Here is a 16,760-nt window from a genome sequence, read left to right as displayed (position 1 = left end):
ATAGATATACAGAACATGGAAAACAGATAATCAAGTCAAAAGATGGGTAGAAGAAATGTACAGACATTTCTCCAAAGAAGACTTACAAATGGCTAACAGACGCATGAAAAAATGTTCATCATCACTAGCCATCAGGGAAATTCAAATCAAAACCACATTGAGATACTATCTTACACCAGTTAGAGTGGCAAAAATTAACAAGGCAAGAAACAAATGCTGGAGAGGATGTGGAGAAAGGGGAACCCTCTTATACTGTTGGTGGGAATACAAGTTGATGCAGCCACTTTGGAAAACAGTGTGGAGATTCCTCAAAAAATTAAAAATAGAGCTACTCTATGACCTGGCAATTGCACTACTGGGTATTTACCCCAACAATACAGATGTAGTGAAAAGAAGGGCGATATGCACCCCAATGTCCATAATCGCCAAACTGTGGAAAGAGCCGAGATGACCTCCAACAGACAAATGGATAAAGAAGATGAGGTCCATATACCCAATGGAGTATTACTCAGCCATCAGAAAGCATGAACACCCAACTTTTGTATCAACATGGATGGGACTGGAGGAGATTATGCTGAGTGAAATAAGTCAAGCACAGAAAGTCAATTATCATATGGTTTCACTTACTTGTGGGGCATAAGGAATAACATGAAAGATATTAGGAGAGGGAAAGGAAAGGTGAAGGGGGGGATCGAAGGGGGAGACAAACCATGAGAGACTATGGACTCCAAGAAACAAACTGAGGGTTTAGAGGGGAAGGGTGAGCCTAGTAGTGGGTATTAAGGAGGGCATGTATTGCATGGAGCACTGGGTGTTATATGTAAACAATGAATCTTGGAACGCTGCATCAAAACTAATGATGTACTGTATGGTGACTAACATAATAAAAATAAAGTATGCGTTAACTACTCTCCCCCAAATCCTAGTATCTCACTCAGAATAAACCACTGTTAATAGTTTTGTGTTTATCCTTCTAATCAACCTTCTTCTATGCATAGATCTGCATACAAATAGAAAAAAACTTTTTTTTTTTTTTTTTAAAGATTTTATTTATTTATTTGACAGAGAGAGAGATCACAAGGCGGGGAGGCAAGCAGAGAAAGGAGGAAGCAGGCTCTCCACAGAGCAGAGAGCCTGATGCGGGGCTCGATCCCAGGACCCTGGGATCATGACCTGAGCTGAAGTCAGAGGCTTTAACCCACTGAGCCACCGAGGCGCCCCATAAAAAACCTTTTTAATATATAAATTACATCATGCTATAATGTTGCTACCCACTTTATTCACTTAGTAACATCTTGGAGAGCTTTCTGGATCAACTCAACTTTAAACAGTAAACAGTACAAGTTTAAAAGTTTAAACAGCTCAACTATATTAAACATTTTGTGTCCCTCCTAAGATGAATTATTTTCAACTATTAGTCTTAAAATATTCAATGGAGGGGTGCCTGGGTGGCTCAGTGGGTTAAAGCCTCTGCCTTCAACTCAGGTCATGATCCCAGGGTCCTGGGATCGAGCCCCACATTGGGCTCTCTGGGCAGCGGGGAGCCTGCTTCCCCTTCTCTCTCTCTCTGCCTGCCTCTCTGCCTACTTGTGATCTCTGTCTGTCAAATAAATAAATAAAATCTTAAAAAATATTCAATGGAAGTCAAATTCATGGTACTAATAATTTAGTATATAATATAGAAAGTGACCAAAGCCTTTTCTGTAGACAGTTACCTATTTTTTTTTCTTCTTAATCCCCTTTACTTCAACAATCCTTCTACCCACCTCCCGTCTGGCAACGTACTAGTTTGTTCTCTGTATTTAAGAGTCTTTTTTTTTTTTTAATTTGTCTTTTTGTTCATTCATCTGTTTTGTTTGAATAAAGTTATATAGTATTTGTCTTTCTCTGGCTGATTTCACTTAGCACTATACCCTCTAGGTCTATCCATGTTGTTACAAATGTCAAGATCTCATTCTTTTTTTATGGCTGAGTAATATTTGTGTGTGTATATACACAACAACATCTTTATCCATTCATCTGTGGATGGAAACTTGGGTTGCTTCCATATCTTGGCTATTGTAAATAATGCTGCAATAAACATAGGGGTGCATATATCTTTTCAAACTGCTGTTTTCATTTTCTTTGGGTAAATACCCAGTAGTAGAATTACTAAATTCTATTTTTAATTTTTTGAGGACTCTCTATACTATTTTCCATAGTGGCTGTACCAGTTTGCACTTCCACCAACAGTGCACAAGGCTTCCTTTTTCTCCACAGCCTCACCAACACTTCTTTTCTTTTTGATTCTAGCTATTTTGACAGATGTATCTGTCAGTTAAATATGCCTGATTTAAGAAAATGTCTTTATATCTAGATCATGCCCAGACTAAGTCAATTTAAACATCAGGGCTATATATTATTTAATGGAATTCAAAGGTAAGCAACTTAAATTTACTCAATCTTATGTCTCAATGTAATTAATGAAATGAGTTCTTTGAGACTACAGAAATAGTATTTAATTTTCTTAACAGGTGAGTGCCAGAAAAGGCATTAACAAGATATATATGGAAAGAGTTATTTCCTATCTTCCATTTTGATAAAAATGGCAAGGTAGAAGCCTTCAAAATAAATCAGTGTTTTTCTTCTGATGTGTCAGACAGTGGGGAGTGGGCCCATTCGGGGTCAATAAGAATAGTGGCTTATTTTAGAAAGGCCTTTACCTTTGGCTTTGTCTTCTACCTGTGGTGATCCATGGGTGAAGGAAAGAGAGATCAGAGAGTAAGAATGACAAGAACCATGAGGTATTAGTATCATGGTAAGAGGGGTGCATTAGCAGTTTCAATTAAAGTTGACATTGAAACTATGAGGAGAACAATACAAAGTTGTTCCTCTCAGCCAGACCTTAAAAAAAAAAAAAATCTATTGTAAGATTATCCTATTATTATTATATCCTATTATTATTGTAAGATTAAAGCGGAACTGGTAAACTTTAGGCAGGTCCGTAAGATATGAAGGAACTTCATAGCTATGAGCTGCTGGGAATACCGAGGTACTAGGTCACATCACAAAATTTTGAACAAGCGACTGCTTTTTAACTTGCAGCTCAGAAGCAGTTACGCGTGACACGTCTCTCTTCACCACTACAAAGTAAGTTCCATCAGAACAGGGAGGATCTTGGTTTTGTTCACTTAGCTATCCCAACCACCCCAAACACTAGGTGCTCAATAACTGTTTCCTATCAGAACGCAGTAAGCGGTGGCCTACAGCTAACAGTGTGTGATATTCTGAAGCAAGGGGACAAATTCATAAAACTGAATTCCTTTTTAAGAAGGTTCATTTCCAGACTATTTTAATATTTCCCTTTCCCTCTTTCTTTCTCTAGGTTTTATCTCAATTCCTGGGACCTTAAGGATTCCTTCTTCCCATATTCCACAGTGCTGATGAATGCTAAAAGTGACTGGAACTTCCTTCATGCTCCCAGCATACCATAATAGCATCTGTCTAAGATTCATGTAGTGACTTATCCTCTATTTTACTAACTTTAGGACAACAGGTCAGTTTTGTACCACAACTTTTCAGTTTAGCTTTGTATTATAAAAGAAACCCATAGCTAACAGTATATTAAAACCTAAAATAAGCAGAAAAGTAAAACTTTTTTCAAAAGCTTATTTGACTGATATTATAGTTAATTTGTAAACTTATAGTGACTATGCCATTTATAGATCTAGTTACATATATATTTTTTCAAAATCTGAAAGCAAAACAAAAACACCAAGAATTATTTAATTTACCTTGATGGATGAAGCAGCATACAGCATATCTTCCAGGGTGAAATGGCAACACTGGTTCAAATATTCTTGGCAAAATTCTTGAATCAGCTGCAGATTATACAGGCTATCAGCCAAAGACATGGTTTCTTTCAAACAAATATCTTTAAATAGGAAAAGAGCGAGGTGATGACTGTGGGTTAATTTGATAACATACATTTCATATCATTTTATAATTAGTGGCTTAGTACAAACACATATTTATGTGGAATCTGTTTTACACACACTTACAAATAAAGGGGCCTCTACACAGAAAGACTTAGCACTGTTTTATTCAACTACCTTCCTCAGGATTATATGTAAACTTTTTTTTTTTTTTTTAAGCCTTCATTACTTATTAAATACTGTTTTCTCAATATTTGTCACCATCTATCTACAGCCCACAAATATTTCACTGGGACACTTACCCTCTATTCTGACGACACCAGGACAGTAAAAGTGAATAAGAGCAGCTAGCGCACAGCCGTCTGTACCATCTTTCAACAAATTTTCTACCAGTGGAATGCAAGGCAGTTGCTTGAGCAGTGTTTGCTCCTTTCTGTAACGAGCCTATAATATAAAAAAAAAGATAAAATAAATAAATACTAAACATAAGGAAAAAACTAGCACTGTAGATTCTAATGTACCAGTAATATACATCAAGAGAAATGAGAACTATTCAAGCAACATCCTTCTTTTCTAAATAATACTAGACATTACCAAAGTCAAATACAGAGCAACAGCTTTATAGTTTCAAAGTACTTAGTACAACATTATATTGCCAATTTACATGAAACGAACTTTAGGCTAAATATTTAAATATAAAAGCATCATAAAATGGGTTCTGAACATTTTATATCCAAATCATCATTCTGTTCTTTTGTAGATAATAAAATTCAATTATTTTAATGTTGGCCTTAACTTAGACCACAAGTTCTTATATGCAAAGATCAAGAGTACTATTTGAGCATAAAGAATTATAAGAATTCTCAAAATTGGGAAGCAGGTATAAGAATACAATACTATTCTTACAGAAAATAATAAGAATAATAAACATCACTTTGAGTAACTAGAATATCACCAAAATATTCTGGTTTGGCATTAAGATAATGTAAATAAAATGTAACAACTTTGAAACAAAAAAACAACCCAACGAGGGTTAGGGTTAGGGTTAACAGAGCAAATACAAGGATTTCTGCTCCCCCTCAGAAAAACAGAAGATTCCTTGGTGTGACTGGATACAAATTTGTAAGACCGTTCTCTAGAAATGAGACATGCTCTTAAATCAGACTACCTAGGTTCAAATCTTGGTTCTGACACTTACTAGCTCTGTAATCTTGGACAAATTACTTAAACTCTCACTTCTCAGTTTCCCCATCTGTAAAATGGAGATAATAATAGTACCTACTTGATAGAACCACTGAAGGATGAAGTAAGGAGATGCCCATAAAATGCTAATAAGCACACTGCTGGGAACACAGCAAGGGATAGCTAAAGGCTGGTCAGTTACTAGCTGTCAGCTCTCCTAAAGCCAAGAAAATAATGCTAAAGACTTAATGAAAATGCATATTGAAGTATTTTATTAGAAAAATTTACGATTATATGGTTTACTGATATTTCAAGGTTTTTAATCAAAACTAATTTTTCTTCTAACTCCATCTGGTTATATATATTTTAATAACTATAATTATGAAATAAAATACTTTTGTGAGAATAAAAATAAAAATAATTTACTGAAAGAGAACATTTACTATCTGGTGGTGAAGTTAAACTTCCTTTAAATGCTATCCCTCAGAAAAGTACATGCATTAATGAAGAAATAAATATTTATTCCTACTTCTCTCTGGCTACCCAAGAACAAGACGCATGGGACATTTTTTCCTCTTGAAGATATCAGAGAGCTTGTTCTTCTTCATCAGTGCACACTAGACATCTCTATTTAATGGTATGTTCCAAACTCAAGAGTACCTACATTCAGAAAAAAATTATGTATATGCACTATATAAATTCCTTGATTACTGATTTTAGTATCTTTAGAAACCTGTCTCACTTTGCTGCTAATAGAGTTTAAAATTCAACCATGAAAAAAGAGCAGAGAAGTAAAGGGGAGGGTGAGAAAGAAGAAATCAACCACTAGCATCTTCTAGCTTTAAGTTACCCTTCTCACATTTGGTAAGCCACAGTTCTAGATCCTTACATTCCTTTCCCTGGCCAGCTAGAAACAAAACAGTCTCCGTCTTAGAAATCCTCTAAATTGGCTGGGTGGGCTCATTCCCAAACTTCCCAGCTCCCTAGGAGCAGCCTGTTTTCAACCTATAATCTTAACTGGACTGAGTTGAGCGCTCAGGGTCATGGAATAAAGAACCGAATTGTGATTTGTCCTGCTGCTCTCTGCCAAGCAGCACTTCTATTCAAGGCACACATGCACACAGACTAATGAGGCTTTAGCAATAAATGTAGATGATTTAGAACAGACTATCAGGGATTTCTGAGTGGCATACTAAAAACTTTTCCTGAAGATTATATCCTAAAAGATGTACCAGGTAAATAAACTTTTGAAGTCATGTACAACTCCTATTTGCAGTTCATAAAAGTTGTCATCTTTTATACTTGATCTTCTATGGTTTTATAAACCTGCTATATGGAAACATTCCCTGTTCCTTCTTTAAACTGAGAAATCTGGTATTTAAAAGGGGCATCGTATTTTCTATCTTCCAAAACGACAGCGTATTTCTAAGTTATATACTTATTTCTGAGGGTATAAAATACTTAAGTGGTCTAACCACCCAGATTTAATTTTTAAGGAACAGACCTTCAGGTCAAATCAGAACTGAATACAGTTTAGGTCTAATACTGGTATGGCTGCTAAGAAAATGTCACTTTTTTAATCACACAAAAAGTATACCCTTAAAAAAGGGTACAGATAATTTACATATGTAATTCAGATCTACTTTTCCTAAAGTTATTAAAACTAGTAAGAATCTCTATCCATACATGTTTTTAACCTAGTTACTAACAGTCTGTAAATATCAATAGGACTAATGACAGAATGCTTATGCTTTAAACTATTTTTAAAGCTTCTAATCCAAAGTTTGGCTAGATTTTTTTTATTTTTTTACTTTATATTATGATCAAATACCTTAAAATCCAATCTCAATGCAGCAACTAACAGAATTATATGAAATGACTATACCAGGGAGACACAAACAATACCATTCTACAATTACAATTCTGGAGGGCAAACTGAAGTAGCCGGGCAAACTTACTGGAACCAGTTTCCAAAACCATTTGGAAGGAGACTTCAGAGGAAGCAGCAGGGGGAAAAAAGGGAAAGCAAAAGGTAAAGGGAAAATTCATCAGAATGATTTTCAATTAAAAAGTGACAACAAAGCTTCTCATAGTGGAGTTCCAAGTTTATAGTTCTCATAATACTTTTTGATGTTAAATTAAGGTTTAAAAATATATAGGTTCCTAATAATAAAGACTTCCACCTTCTCCTCCCCTCATCTCCTCTCCCAACACAATTCATTTTTCAGATACTCAGGATAGTCTGTATACTTTGGCAGCAAAGAATTTTATTTCCAGTTCTAGAATCACACATCATATTAAAAAGTAAATCTATATCACAAAAGGGAAATAGAAAGATCAGGGCTGGATATGCAGTCACTATAATGCTTAGACTTTAGTAAACCAAGTCTGATATGGCTGTGTTTCTTTCCAAAGAGAAAAGAAGAAAGATTCTATCAATAAGTGTACGAATAAAGCAAACAGCATTGTAGACCTAAACAAAATAATCATTTCTTTCCACTATATGAAGAATTTCTTTTAATTAATGTGGTAATTGACAATTCTTACTAAGATTTTTACAGTCTCTAAAGCAAGTAGCTACTTACATAAAGAGAATATAAGTGTTATTAATTTTACTATCTAGAGGTATACCAAAGAATATAATTTTACTTCTTTAAAATAATGAATAAACTCATAATTTCAGTTAATATGAATAATTTGATTATCTTTGTACTTTCTAGCACAATTTCTAAGGCCCTGAATAAACATTTATTGAATGAACCAAACTAAATGGGGTCTGAGTTAAAATTCATATTCAACTTTTAGGTAGAAAGTTTATTCTGCAGGGGTGCCTGGCTGGCTCAGTAGGTAGAGCATGTAACTCCTGATCTTGGGGTTTTGAGTTCAAGCTCCACATTGGGTGTAGGAATTACTTAAAAATAAAATCTTTAAAGACAAGTTTTTCCTATATAAAATTAACTGTAAAAATAAGATTATTTGGAAAATAACATAAATATTTTCAAGAACTTTAAGAATCAGAAAAAAGTCACCTCAAGAATCAGAAAAATACCAACTTTCCATAGAGATAACATGTCCAGTAAGTTTTCCTTATTGCATCAGGAAAAAATAACCTTAATAATTTTGTTGCATGTATTTTAGTCTCTCATTTAACCAGAAGTTTTGGGCAGTTGCAGTTATGATAACCATAAAAAGTACAAAAGAACAGGAGCAAAGGAAGCCACTCAGAATGTGTCAGGATCCCGATGTATAACCGAAATTTCAAAAATAGGGGTTTTCTTGTTTTTGAGACTAAAAAATTTCATTATACACAAACTGATAACAAGAAATTTATTGTGAACTATTAAAACAGGAAATATGCAAAGCAGTCTCTGATGGTTCTATATATATCTCTCTATATATATCTTGTAAAATATTCAATAGGACTTTTTACTAATTCAGATGCTCTGGCCTTCCTCCCACCTCTCCACTGACCTAACTTAGTGATAGCAATCCTACTAAGGAAAAAGGAAAACCATTTGGATTGCCTAGCTGAAGGAAATGGGACTAAAAAAAGTAGATATACTAAAAGAACAAATACATATCTGTGCTATTCATTCTTAGAAACGCATGCTTTCGTAAGCTCAAATATACGCAGAACCTCCTTGTTGAAGAAGGATAACTGTATTTCTGAAGTGAACAGCAATTGCCCCCTCCTTTTAATTTTCAGAGAACTAGGCAAACTGCAACCTCAAATCCTGTTTTAAGATAAAATTATGAGACTGAAATGTTTTTAAAAGGCCACAGACAACTGGTGAAATTTTTTTTATTAAGTTCTTACTGATGACAAAGACCAAACTGGGCAGTTCAGATTTTCTGGAATAATTCTAATTTCCAGCAATCCTATCTACTGTCTTCATCACACATTTGGCTCACCCTAAATTTTGGTTAGTTGTTTTAGATCTTGCCATCAATACTCCCCAAACAGTTCTATGTCTTCCCCTGGGTATCCACAATCACTCTGGATTTGGGATAATTCCTGAACTACTTCTGGGTGCTCTCGAGACACTTTGGGAGGATGCTGGTTTGACCTGGCTGTTACTGGAAACCTCATGAAGCTGGAATTTATTAAGGAATTAATCATAGTGTGACCTGTCACCTCATAAGCCATTAGACTTAAGAATCTCTTTACTGCTGTAGGTCCAAAAGTTGTGCTGAATTGCTGATAGGAATGTAAAATGGTACAAACTCCTTTGGAGAAGATTCTGGCACTAGCTACCAAAATGATACAGGTATTTATTTACCCTCCAATCTAGCAATCCAATTTCTACGGAATTTACCCTGAAAATCCAAGAATACAAAAGGATATTATTCTTCGTAGCGTTATTTGCGTTTGCAAGATACTGGAAATTACTTAAATGCCCAAAGGAAAGTGGTTAAAGAAACTATGGTACATACACATAACAGAGTACTGTGCTGCTTCAAAAATATGAGGAAGATATCTAGGGACTACATGCAGTAATATTCAGGATATACCGTCACTGAAAAACACAAATTGTGAAAGATTAAATATGTTTTGTTAGAGGAGAAAAAAACATATATATATACACATATGTATATGTATATATATATGTGTGTGTGTATATATATGCTTACTTCTATAAAAACAAAAACAAGGATAAACCAACTTGTTACCTATAAGGGTTGGCGGGGAGTGAGGGATAGGAAAGAGGCAGAAGAGATAAGGGGAGGGGCTGATACCTCTTTGAGTATAACTTTTGCATAGTTTTGACTTTGGGAATTATATTAATGTTTTACATATTCAAAAAATGAAATTAAATTAACAAGGATGGAGCAAAAAAGCCCACAAAAACTAAATGAAAGCAGAAACCAATAAAACCAAATACATTTCAAAGGAATAACAGAACTACAATGAAGTGGTGGTGGTGGGGGAACCCAAGTAATTTCAGAACACAGCATTTTGACCATATATTATCAATCTAAAGAAAAAGGAATTACATTGTATTTATATGAGATGATGGTTAACTAAACTTATTGTGGTAATCATTTCACAGTATGTATAAATCAAATAATTATGCTGTATACCTTAAACTTATACAGTGTTGTATGTCAATTGTATCTCAATGAAACTGGGAAACATATAAAAGCATTAAAAGGATAAAATAAACCCAAAAAATTCAAAAAGAAAAAGGAATTGCAAACAAATCTTAAGCTCTTTAGTGGGTTTCTTTTTCATATTGGTTTACACATAGCAACTCTGAAGCTATTTTATTTGTATTCTAAGATTGGGCAAGTAAGTACAGTTAACACCATTAAACAATACAGGCTTGAACTGCACAGGTCATTTACACATAGGTTTTTGTTTTCTTTTGTTTTGTTTGATAAATATAGTACAGTCTTGGAAACATATTATCTCTTCCTTATGATTTTAATGCCATTTTCTCTAGCTTTACTGTAAGAATACAGTATAAAATACATATAACACACAAAATGTGTGTTAATTAACCATTTATGTTATTGGTGAGGCTTCCAGTCAACAATAAGTTATTAGGAGTTAAGTTTCTGCAGAGTCAAAAGTTATAACCAGATTTCCAACTGCATGGCACCCTTAATCCTAGGTCAACTGTAACTATCAATATCCTCTCAAATTACTTATTATAGATGTAAAAATAATAACCATGAAGTTAAGAAGCCAGACAATATCTTAACCAAGTGATCAAATTTAACATCACCTAGTAGGGAGGCAAATGGATAACATGCCTCTGGATAGAATACGGTCAGAAGGACACAATGCCAGTCTAAAAACCACAACCTTAATTTAATTGTAAGGAAATACCAGAAAAAAACAAAGTGAGGGATGAAAATGACCTGTATTCTTTAAAAATGTCAAGGTCATGAACAAAAAAGAAAAGCTAAGGATTCCAGTTTAAAGAAGACTAGAGATATGAAACTAAAGATATTACATGACCTTGGACTGGATCTTGTACTGAAAAAAATATTATAATGTATAACTGAGTACAACTCAAAACTGAAACACAGACTATAAGACTGATCAACATATTATACTGACATTAAATCACCGGTACTTTGGTTATACAAACAGCTTTGTTTTTTGGAAATACACACTGAAGTATTAAGGGGTAAAGGGATTTGATGTATGCAGCCCTCTTTCAAATGTTTCAGAAACATTTACATATATATGTATTTGTGTGTGATGTATATACATGCATACATACACACACACACACACACACACACACACAGAGAAAGTTAATGTGGCAAATGTTAAATTGATGAATCTGGGTAAGGAGTATATAGAGCTCTTTTTCTATCTTGAAACTTTTTGTAAGTCTACAATATTTCAAAATAAATATTCTTAAAGCAGTATATTAAGTCTATACCAATCCAAATCTTTGTAGAATCTGTATCCAATTGCATAAGATCTATAGAGCTATTAAAGAAATCTGATTTTTACAGCCCTCTCAAGCAAAGATGAAAATCATAGTACTGGGACATTTAACTAATATTTAAGTCTCTCCAGGGCAAGTAATTTTTTTTTTTTTTTTTAGGGCAAGTCCTCTTTATAAAATATTGCTTGGAGAAAAAAAATCATGGTACCATCTCTGAATTCTAAAACCGCTTAAAATGGGGGCGCCTGGGTGGCTCAGTGGGTTAAGGCCTCTGCCTTCGGCTCAGGTCATTATCTCAGGGTCCTGGGATAGAGCCCTGTGTCGGGCTCTCTGCTCAGCGGGGAGCCTGCTTCCTCCTCTCTCTGCCTGCTTGCGATCTCTGTCAAATAAATAAAATCTTTAAAAAAAAAATTAAAAAAATAAAAGAAATACCACTTTGTTAAAAAAAAATGCTTAAAATGTCAAGTTCCTCTAAATGAGTTGATAATACAACAGGGGTATATTCTATTTTTTTTTTTTTTTTACAACAGGGGTATATTCTAGACTGGGAAGTTACTTCACCAGTAAGTGAGTAAACAACTATGAAAAGAAAAGGCATACTGGCAATAGGTATAAAGAAATAAATGAATCAGCACGGACCACAAAAGTCCACACAAGAATAAACTGTAATTACAGAATAGGATCTTAGGGGTAGAATTCCTTAGAAATGATCTAATTTCAGCAGGTCAAGTCTTCACAACTATTTGAGTGAAACAATGGTATGAAAAAGAAACCAGATAAATCTAAGAGTCAATGCAAATGATGTATCTGAAAATGATGTCCTATATTAGGAGATATGTGTGTGTGTATATATATATATATACACACACACATATGAATGAAACAGACTATTACAAAATTGTAAGCTATAAGTCAATGTTTCCCAAAGCATGCTCCAAATAACACTAATTTTACAGGATGTTAGTAGACATCATTCACAAAAGAAGTCCAAGATTAAACATGTTTGAGAAAGAGCTAGACAGACTTCTTAACTGGGCCTTCAATGTACTAAAATGGGCTGTATCATTTTTAAAGGGGCATAGACAAGGCAGCATTTCCCAAATGTATTTGACTTCAGAATCTTTCTTTTGGGGCACCTGGCTGGCTAAGTTGGTAGAGCATGCAACTCTTGATCTTGGGGTCAGGAGTTCAAGCCCTACACTGGGCACAGACCTTACTAAAAAATAAACAAAACTAGATTCAATAAAAACTTTTAAAAAACTGATGTTTCTTCTTTGGGGAGGGTATGTGCTATGGTGAGTGCTGTGAAGTGTGTAAACCTGGCGATTCACAGACCTGTACCCCTGGGGATAAAAATATATGTTTATAAAAAATAAAATAAAAAAAAACCTGATGTTTCTTTAAAAAAAGAATCTTTTAATTATTATCTCAGGTACTGTTTGAAGAAACAGAATTTATTTATTTATTAATTTATTTTTTAAAGATTTTATTTATTTATTTGACAGAGAGAGATCACAAGTAGGCAGAGAGGCAGGCAGAGAGAGAGAGAGGAGGAAGCAGGCTCCCTGCCGAGCAGAGAGCCTGATGCGGGACTCAATCCCAGGACCCTGAGATCATGACCTGAGCTGAAGGTAGAGGCTTAACCCACTGAGCCACCCAGGCACCCAAGAAACAGCATTTAAAACAAAAAAAGTTGGTCATAGTTTTTAATTGCTAAGGAACTTTGGTAAAAATAGAAATTCGCAGGGGCTGAGGTAATCAAGCAAAGATGTCTAAGTGTTCACCTACTGTCTCACTGGGAAAAGTGTAGTCTACTTTGAGACTGTACCTTTAAATGAAAAGCAATTAGAGCTCAGTTAATATCCTTTCTCCACAGGTTATTCCCTCAATCAATTCCCAACCCTCTGTAAAATACCTCACCAGTATTTCCATTTTAAAAGTGGCAAGTGTTACGCTGAAAAGACAGGTATCTTTAATACTGTGAGAAACAAACTTCACTCTCTATATAGTGAGTACTGTAAATTTAAGAATAGAAACCCATGAAATGCAGCTATTTCAAAAATTATCCAAATGGTCTATTTACTAATGCCCAAATATGTCTTTTACTTGTAACTTCATGTCTCCACTCATGTTATTCCCTATGACCTAGTGCCCTACTTTGCAAATACCATAAAACCTACTAAGGCCCTATTCAAGTCCCATATTTTCTAGAAAACCTTCTTAGATATTTTACTCCCACAGTTACCATAACTCTACAATTTACATATATATACTTACACATATAAAAGTTTATAATAACTACTTACTATTTTCACTAACCATTTGCTTTGAATCCCTTACTTTTACTAATATATTAAGAAAGGAAAATTTGAGAGTCATTTTAGTCATAGAATTTAGAAGCCATTTAATTCAACTTTTAAATTTTTACAGATAAAAGAAAATGAGGCCCAAGAGGTTAAGTGCCTTGGTAAAGGTCATGAAGTTAGCGAGTGGCAGAACTATTCTGACTTTAAGTTCATACTCATTTTTCCGTAGCACTTTGTACAAACTCCTTAAAAGAATGAATATTGGACTCAATGTCATTAGCTATAAACTTTAGAGATCTTTTAAGTAGGGCTGCCAGATTCAACAAATAAAAATACGAGATCCTCGTGTATCTCACTGTGAATTTCTCTGAAATTCAGATTTAACTGGGCATCCTACTTTAGAATAAAAAGGAGTATTAGAGGAAAAAGAGCAACCTGAAAGAAAAACAGAAAATAACACTAGTAAACTGCTTAAACAAAACATTTCTCTAGGACATGGTACTATTTAAAATGCCTTCCTTTTAGGACACCAACCAACTCAACAATCAGAAATACATCATCAACAGAGCTAATAACATCTAAAGAAATACATGTGGAATTCTAATTTTGGTCCAGCACTAATAATATACAGTCCAAGTAAAAAGGGCCGGTCTCCAAAATCTATAAAGAACTTATCAAACTCAAAACCCAAAAAACAAATAATCCAATCAAGAAATGGGCAGAAGACACGAAGACATTCCTCCAAAGAAGACATCCAAATGACCAACACACATACCAAAAAGTGCTCAAAATCCTTGGCATCAGGGAAATAGAAATCAAAACCACGTCAAGAAAATCAAAACCAAGTCAGGAAATGACAGGTGTTGGTGAGGATGTGGAGAAAGGGAAACATTCCTACACTGTTGGTGGGAATGCAAGCCGGTGCAGCCACCCTAGAAAACAGTACGGCAGTTCCTCAAAAAGTTTAAAATGGAGCCACTCTATAACCCAGCAACTGCACTACTGGGTATTTACCCCAAAGATAGAAATGTAGTATCTGAAGGAACACCTGCACCCCAATATTTATAGCAGCAATGCCCACAATAGCCAAACTATGGAAAGAGCCCAGACGTCTATCAACAGATGAATGGATACAGATGTAGTGTACACACACACACATACACACATACACACAGGAATATTATGCAGCCATCAAAAATTGAAATCTTGCCATTTGCAACGAAGTGGATGAAACCAGAGGGTATTACACTAAGCGAAATAAGTCAGTCAGAGGAAGACAATTATCATATGATCTCACTGATATGAGGATTTGAGAAACAAGACACAGGATCATAGAGGAAGGGAGGGAAAAATGAAACAAGATGAAACCAGAGACAGAGACAAACCATAAGACACTCTTAATCTTAGGAAACAAACTGAGGGTTGCTGGAGAGGAGGAGGGTAAGGGAATAGGGTGGCTGGGTGATGGACCCTGAGGAGGGTATGTGCTATGGTGAGTACTGTGAATTGAGTAAGACTGATGAATCACAGACCTGTTCCTCTGAAGCAAATAATACATTATATGTTAATTTAAAAAATGAATAGGAATAAACCTGTAGGGGCGCCTGGGTGGCTCAGTGGGTTAAAGCCTCTGCCTTCGGCTCAGGTCACGATCCCAGGGTCCTGGGATCGAACCCCGCATCGGGCTCTCTGCTCAGCAGGGAGCCTGCTTCCTCCTCTCTCCCTCCTGCCTCTCTGCCTACTTGTGATCTCTGTCAAATAAATAAAATCTTAAAAAAAAAAAAAGGAATAAACCTGTAGTTCAAAAAGAAAGAAAGAAAGAAAGAAAGAAATTATATGTACAATAATGCAGCATTTTTGGTAATGAGGAAATGTTAACTCAATAAATTAAAGTTTGAAGAAGTTAAAAAAAAATACAGTGCAAGTATCCCTCAAAATATGAATATATTTTACCAAGAAGATGGTTTAAAAAGAAGTTTCATAAAATAGATTTTATTGGACATCTAAGTTGAGAATAGGTAGATAAGGACAAAAGGTAAGAAATGTTATCATCCAAACAATGGGCTCTGGCTATAGCTGGATAAATCACAGACAACAAGGCTAATCTGGGTTAGGAGGCCAGCAAGCTTGAGTAGGTGGGTGGCGTGGCAACTTCTTTCCAATTATATAGCAATAAGAAAGAACAAGTCATTCTACCTCTCATCCCTAAAAGGAGAAAAGAATCAAGAATTTTGCTTTTATGGGAATAAAAATCAAGAATAAAGTGACTGAATTTCCAGCCAAACCAACCAGTTCAAATGCCAAAAATCTCGTCATTAGGTAATAGAGATTTCTTTCCCTAGTTTACAGTGTCACAAAGTGGTTCTTCATAATGATGAGACACCGCACTTTGCAGTAAGACTCTGTAAAATTAACACAGTCTATGTGAAATTTGCACAAAGATTCGAACAATTGGAAAAAAAATCATTTGAAAATAAAAATATGTATTGTGCTAAAATATGTATTAATCCAAATATTTAAAAATGAGTCATATTTACTTCTTCATTTACTCAATGACTCACTAAACAAATATTGGTTGTGAGGTTAATATTTGCAATTGCATAAGACTAAGCACTATTAAAACATCAAAATGTTATGAGTAGTGCCCAGATTCCACATAGCTTTTCTTAAAAGCCACTTGCTCTGTTTGGAATATAAATGGCATTTTTTTATTCCATAAAATTATGTTTATTGGGTCCTATGTCAGCAAACAATCCCCACGTGCTTCATGATGTGTATGCAATACTACAGAATTTAATCATTATATTTAACAAACAAGATTTCTATGGAAAAAGGTCATCAGTGTTATAACTTAGGATGATACCATCTTAGCTTATTCCTGATTAGAGCCAGGAGCAAAACTGGGGGCAAGGTTTTAACCCATACAGGATGAGAAAGAGAAAAGAAGGTAA

General features: G+C 34.8%; 1 protein-coding gene across 5 annotated transcripts in view; it reads right to left on the bottom strand.

The window, feature by feature from the left end:
* The window catches only part of LOC111151052 (calmodulin regulated spectrin associated protein family member 2), a 117,897-nt gene that overhangs the window by 22,983 nt on the left and 78,154 nt on the right, over positions 1–16,760 (bottom strand). For 3 of the 5 annotated variants that reach the window (XM_022508782.1, XM_022508783.1, XM_022508785.1), the window contains exons 5-6: positions 4,217–4,358; positions 3,774–3,913 (exon numbers count right to left, since the gene is read on the bottom strand). In XM_022508782.1, the coding sequence (XP_022364490.1) occupies positions 3,774–3,913; positions 4,217–4,358 (282 nt within the window). Of the gene's footprint in view, positions 1–3,773; positions 3,914–4,216; positions 4,359–7,054; positions 7,088–16,760 lie in introns of all 5 variants that reach the window. The other 2 variants (XM_022508780.1, XM_022508781.1) reach the window with 1 other exon arrangement.

Source organism: Enhydra lutris, unplaced genomic scaffold, assembly GCF_002288905.1.
Source record: "Enhydra lutris kenyoni isolate GAN:26980312 unplaced genomic scaffold, ASM228890v2 scaffoldscaffold25, whole genome shotgun sequence".
Lineage (NCBI taxonomy): Eukaryota > Metazoa > Chordata > Mammalia > Carnivora > Mustelidae > Enhydra > Enhydra lutris.
The sequence above is the reverse complement of the archived record's forward strand: the minus strand, read 5'-3'. Positions and strand labels throughout refer to the sequence as shown.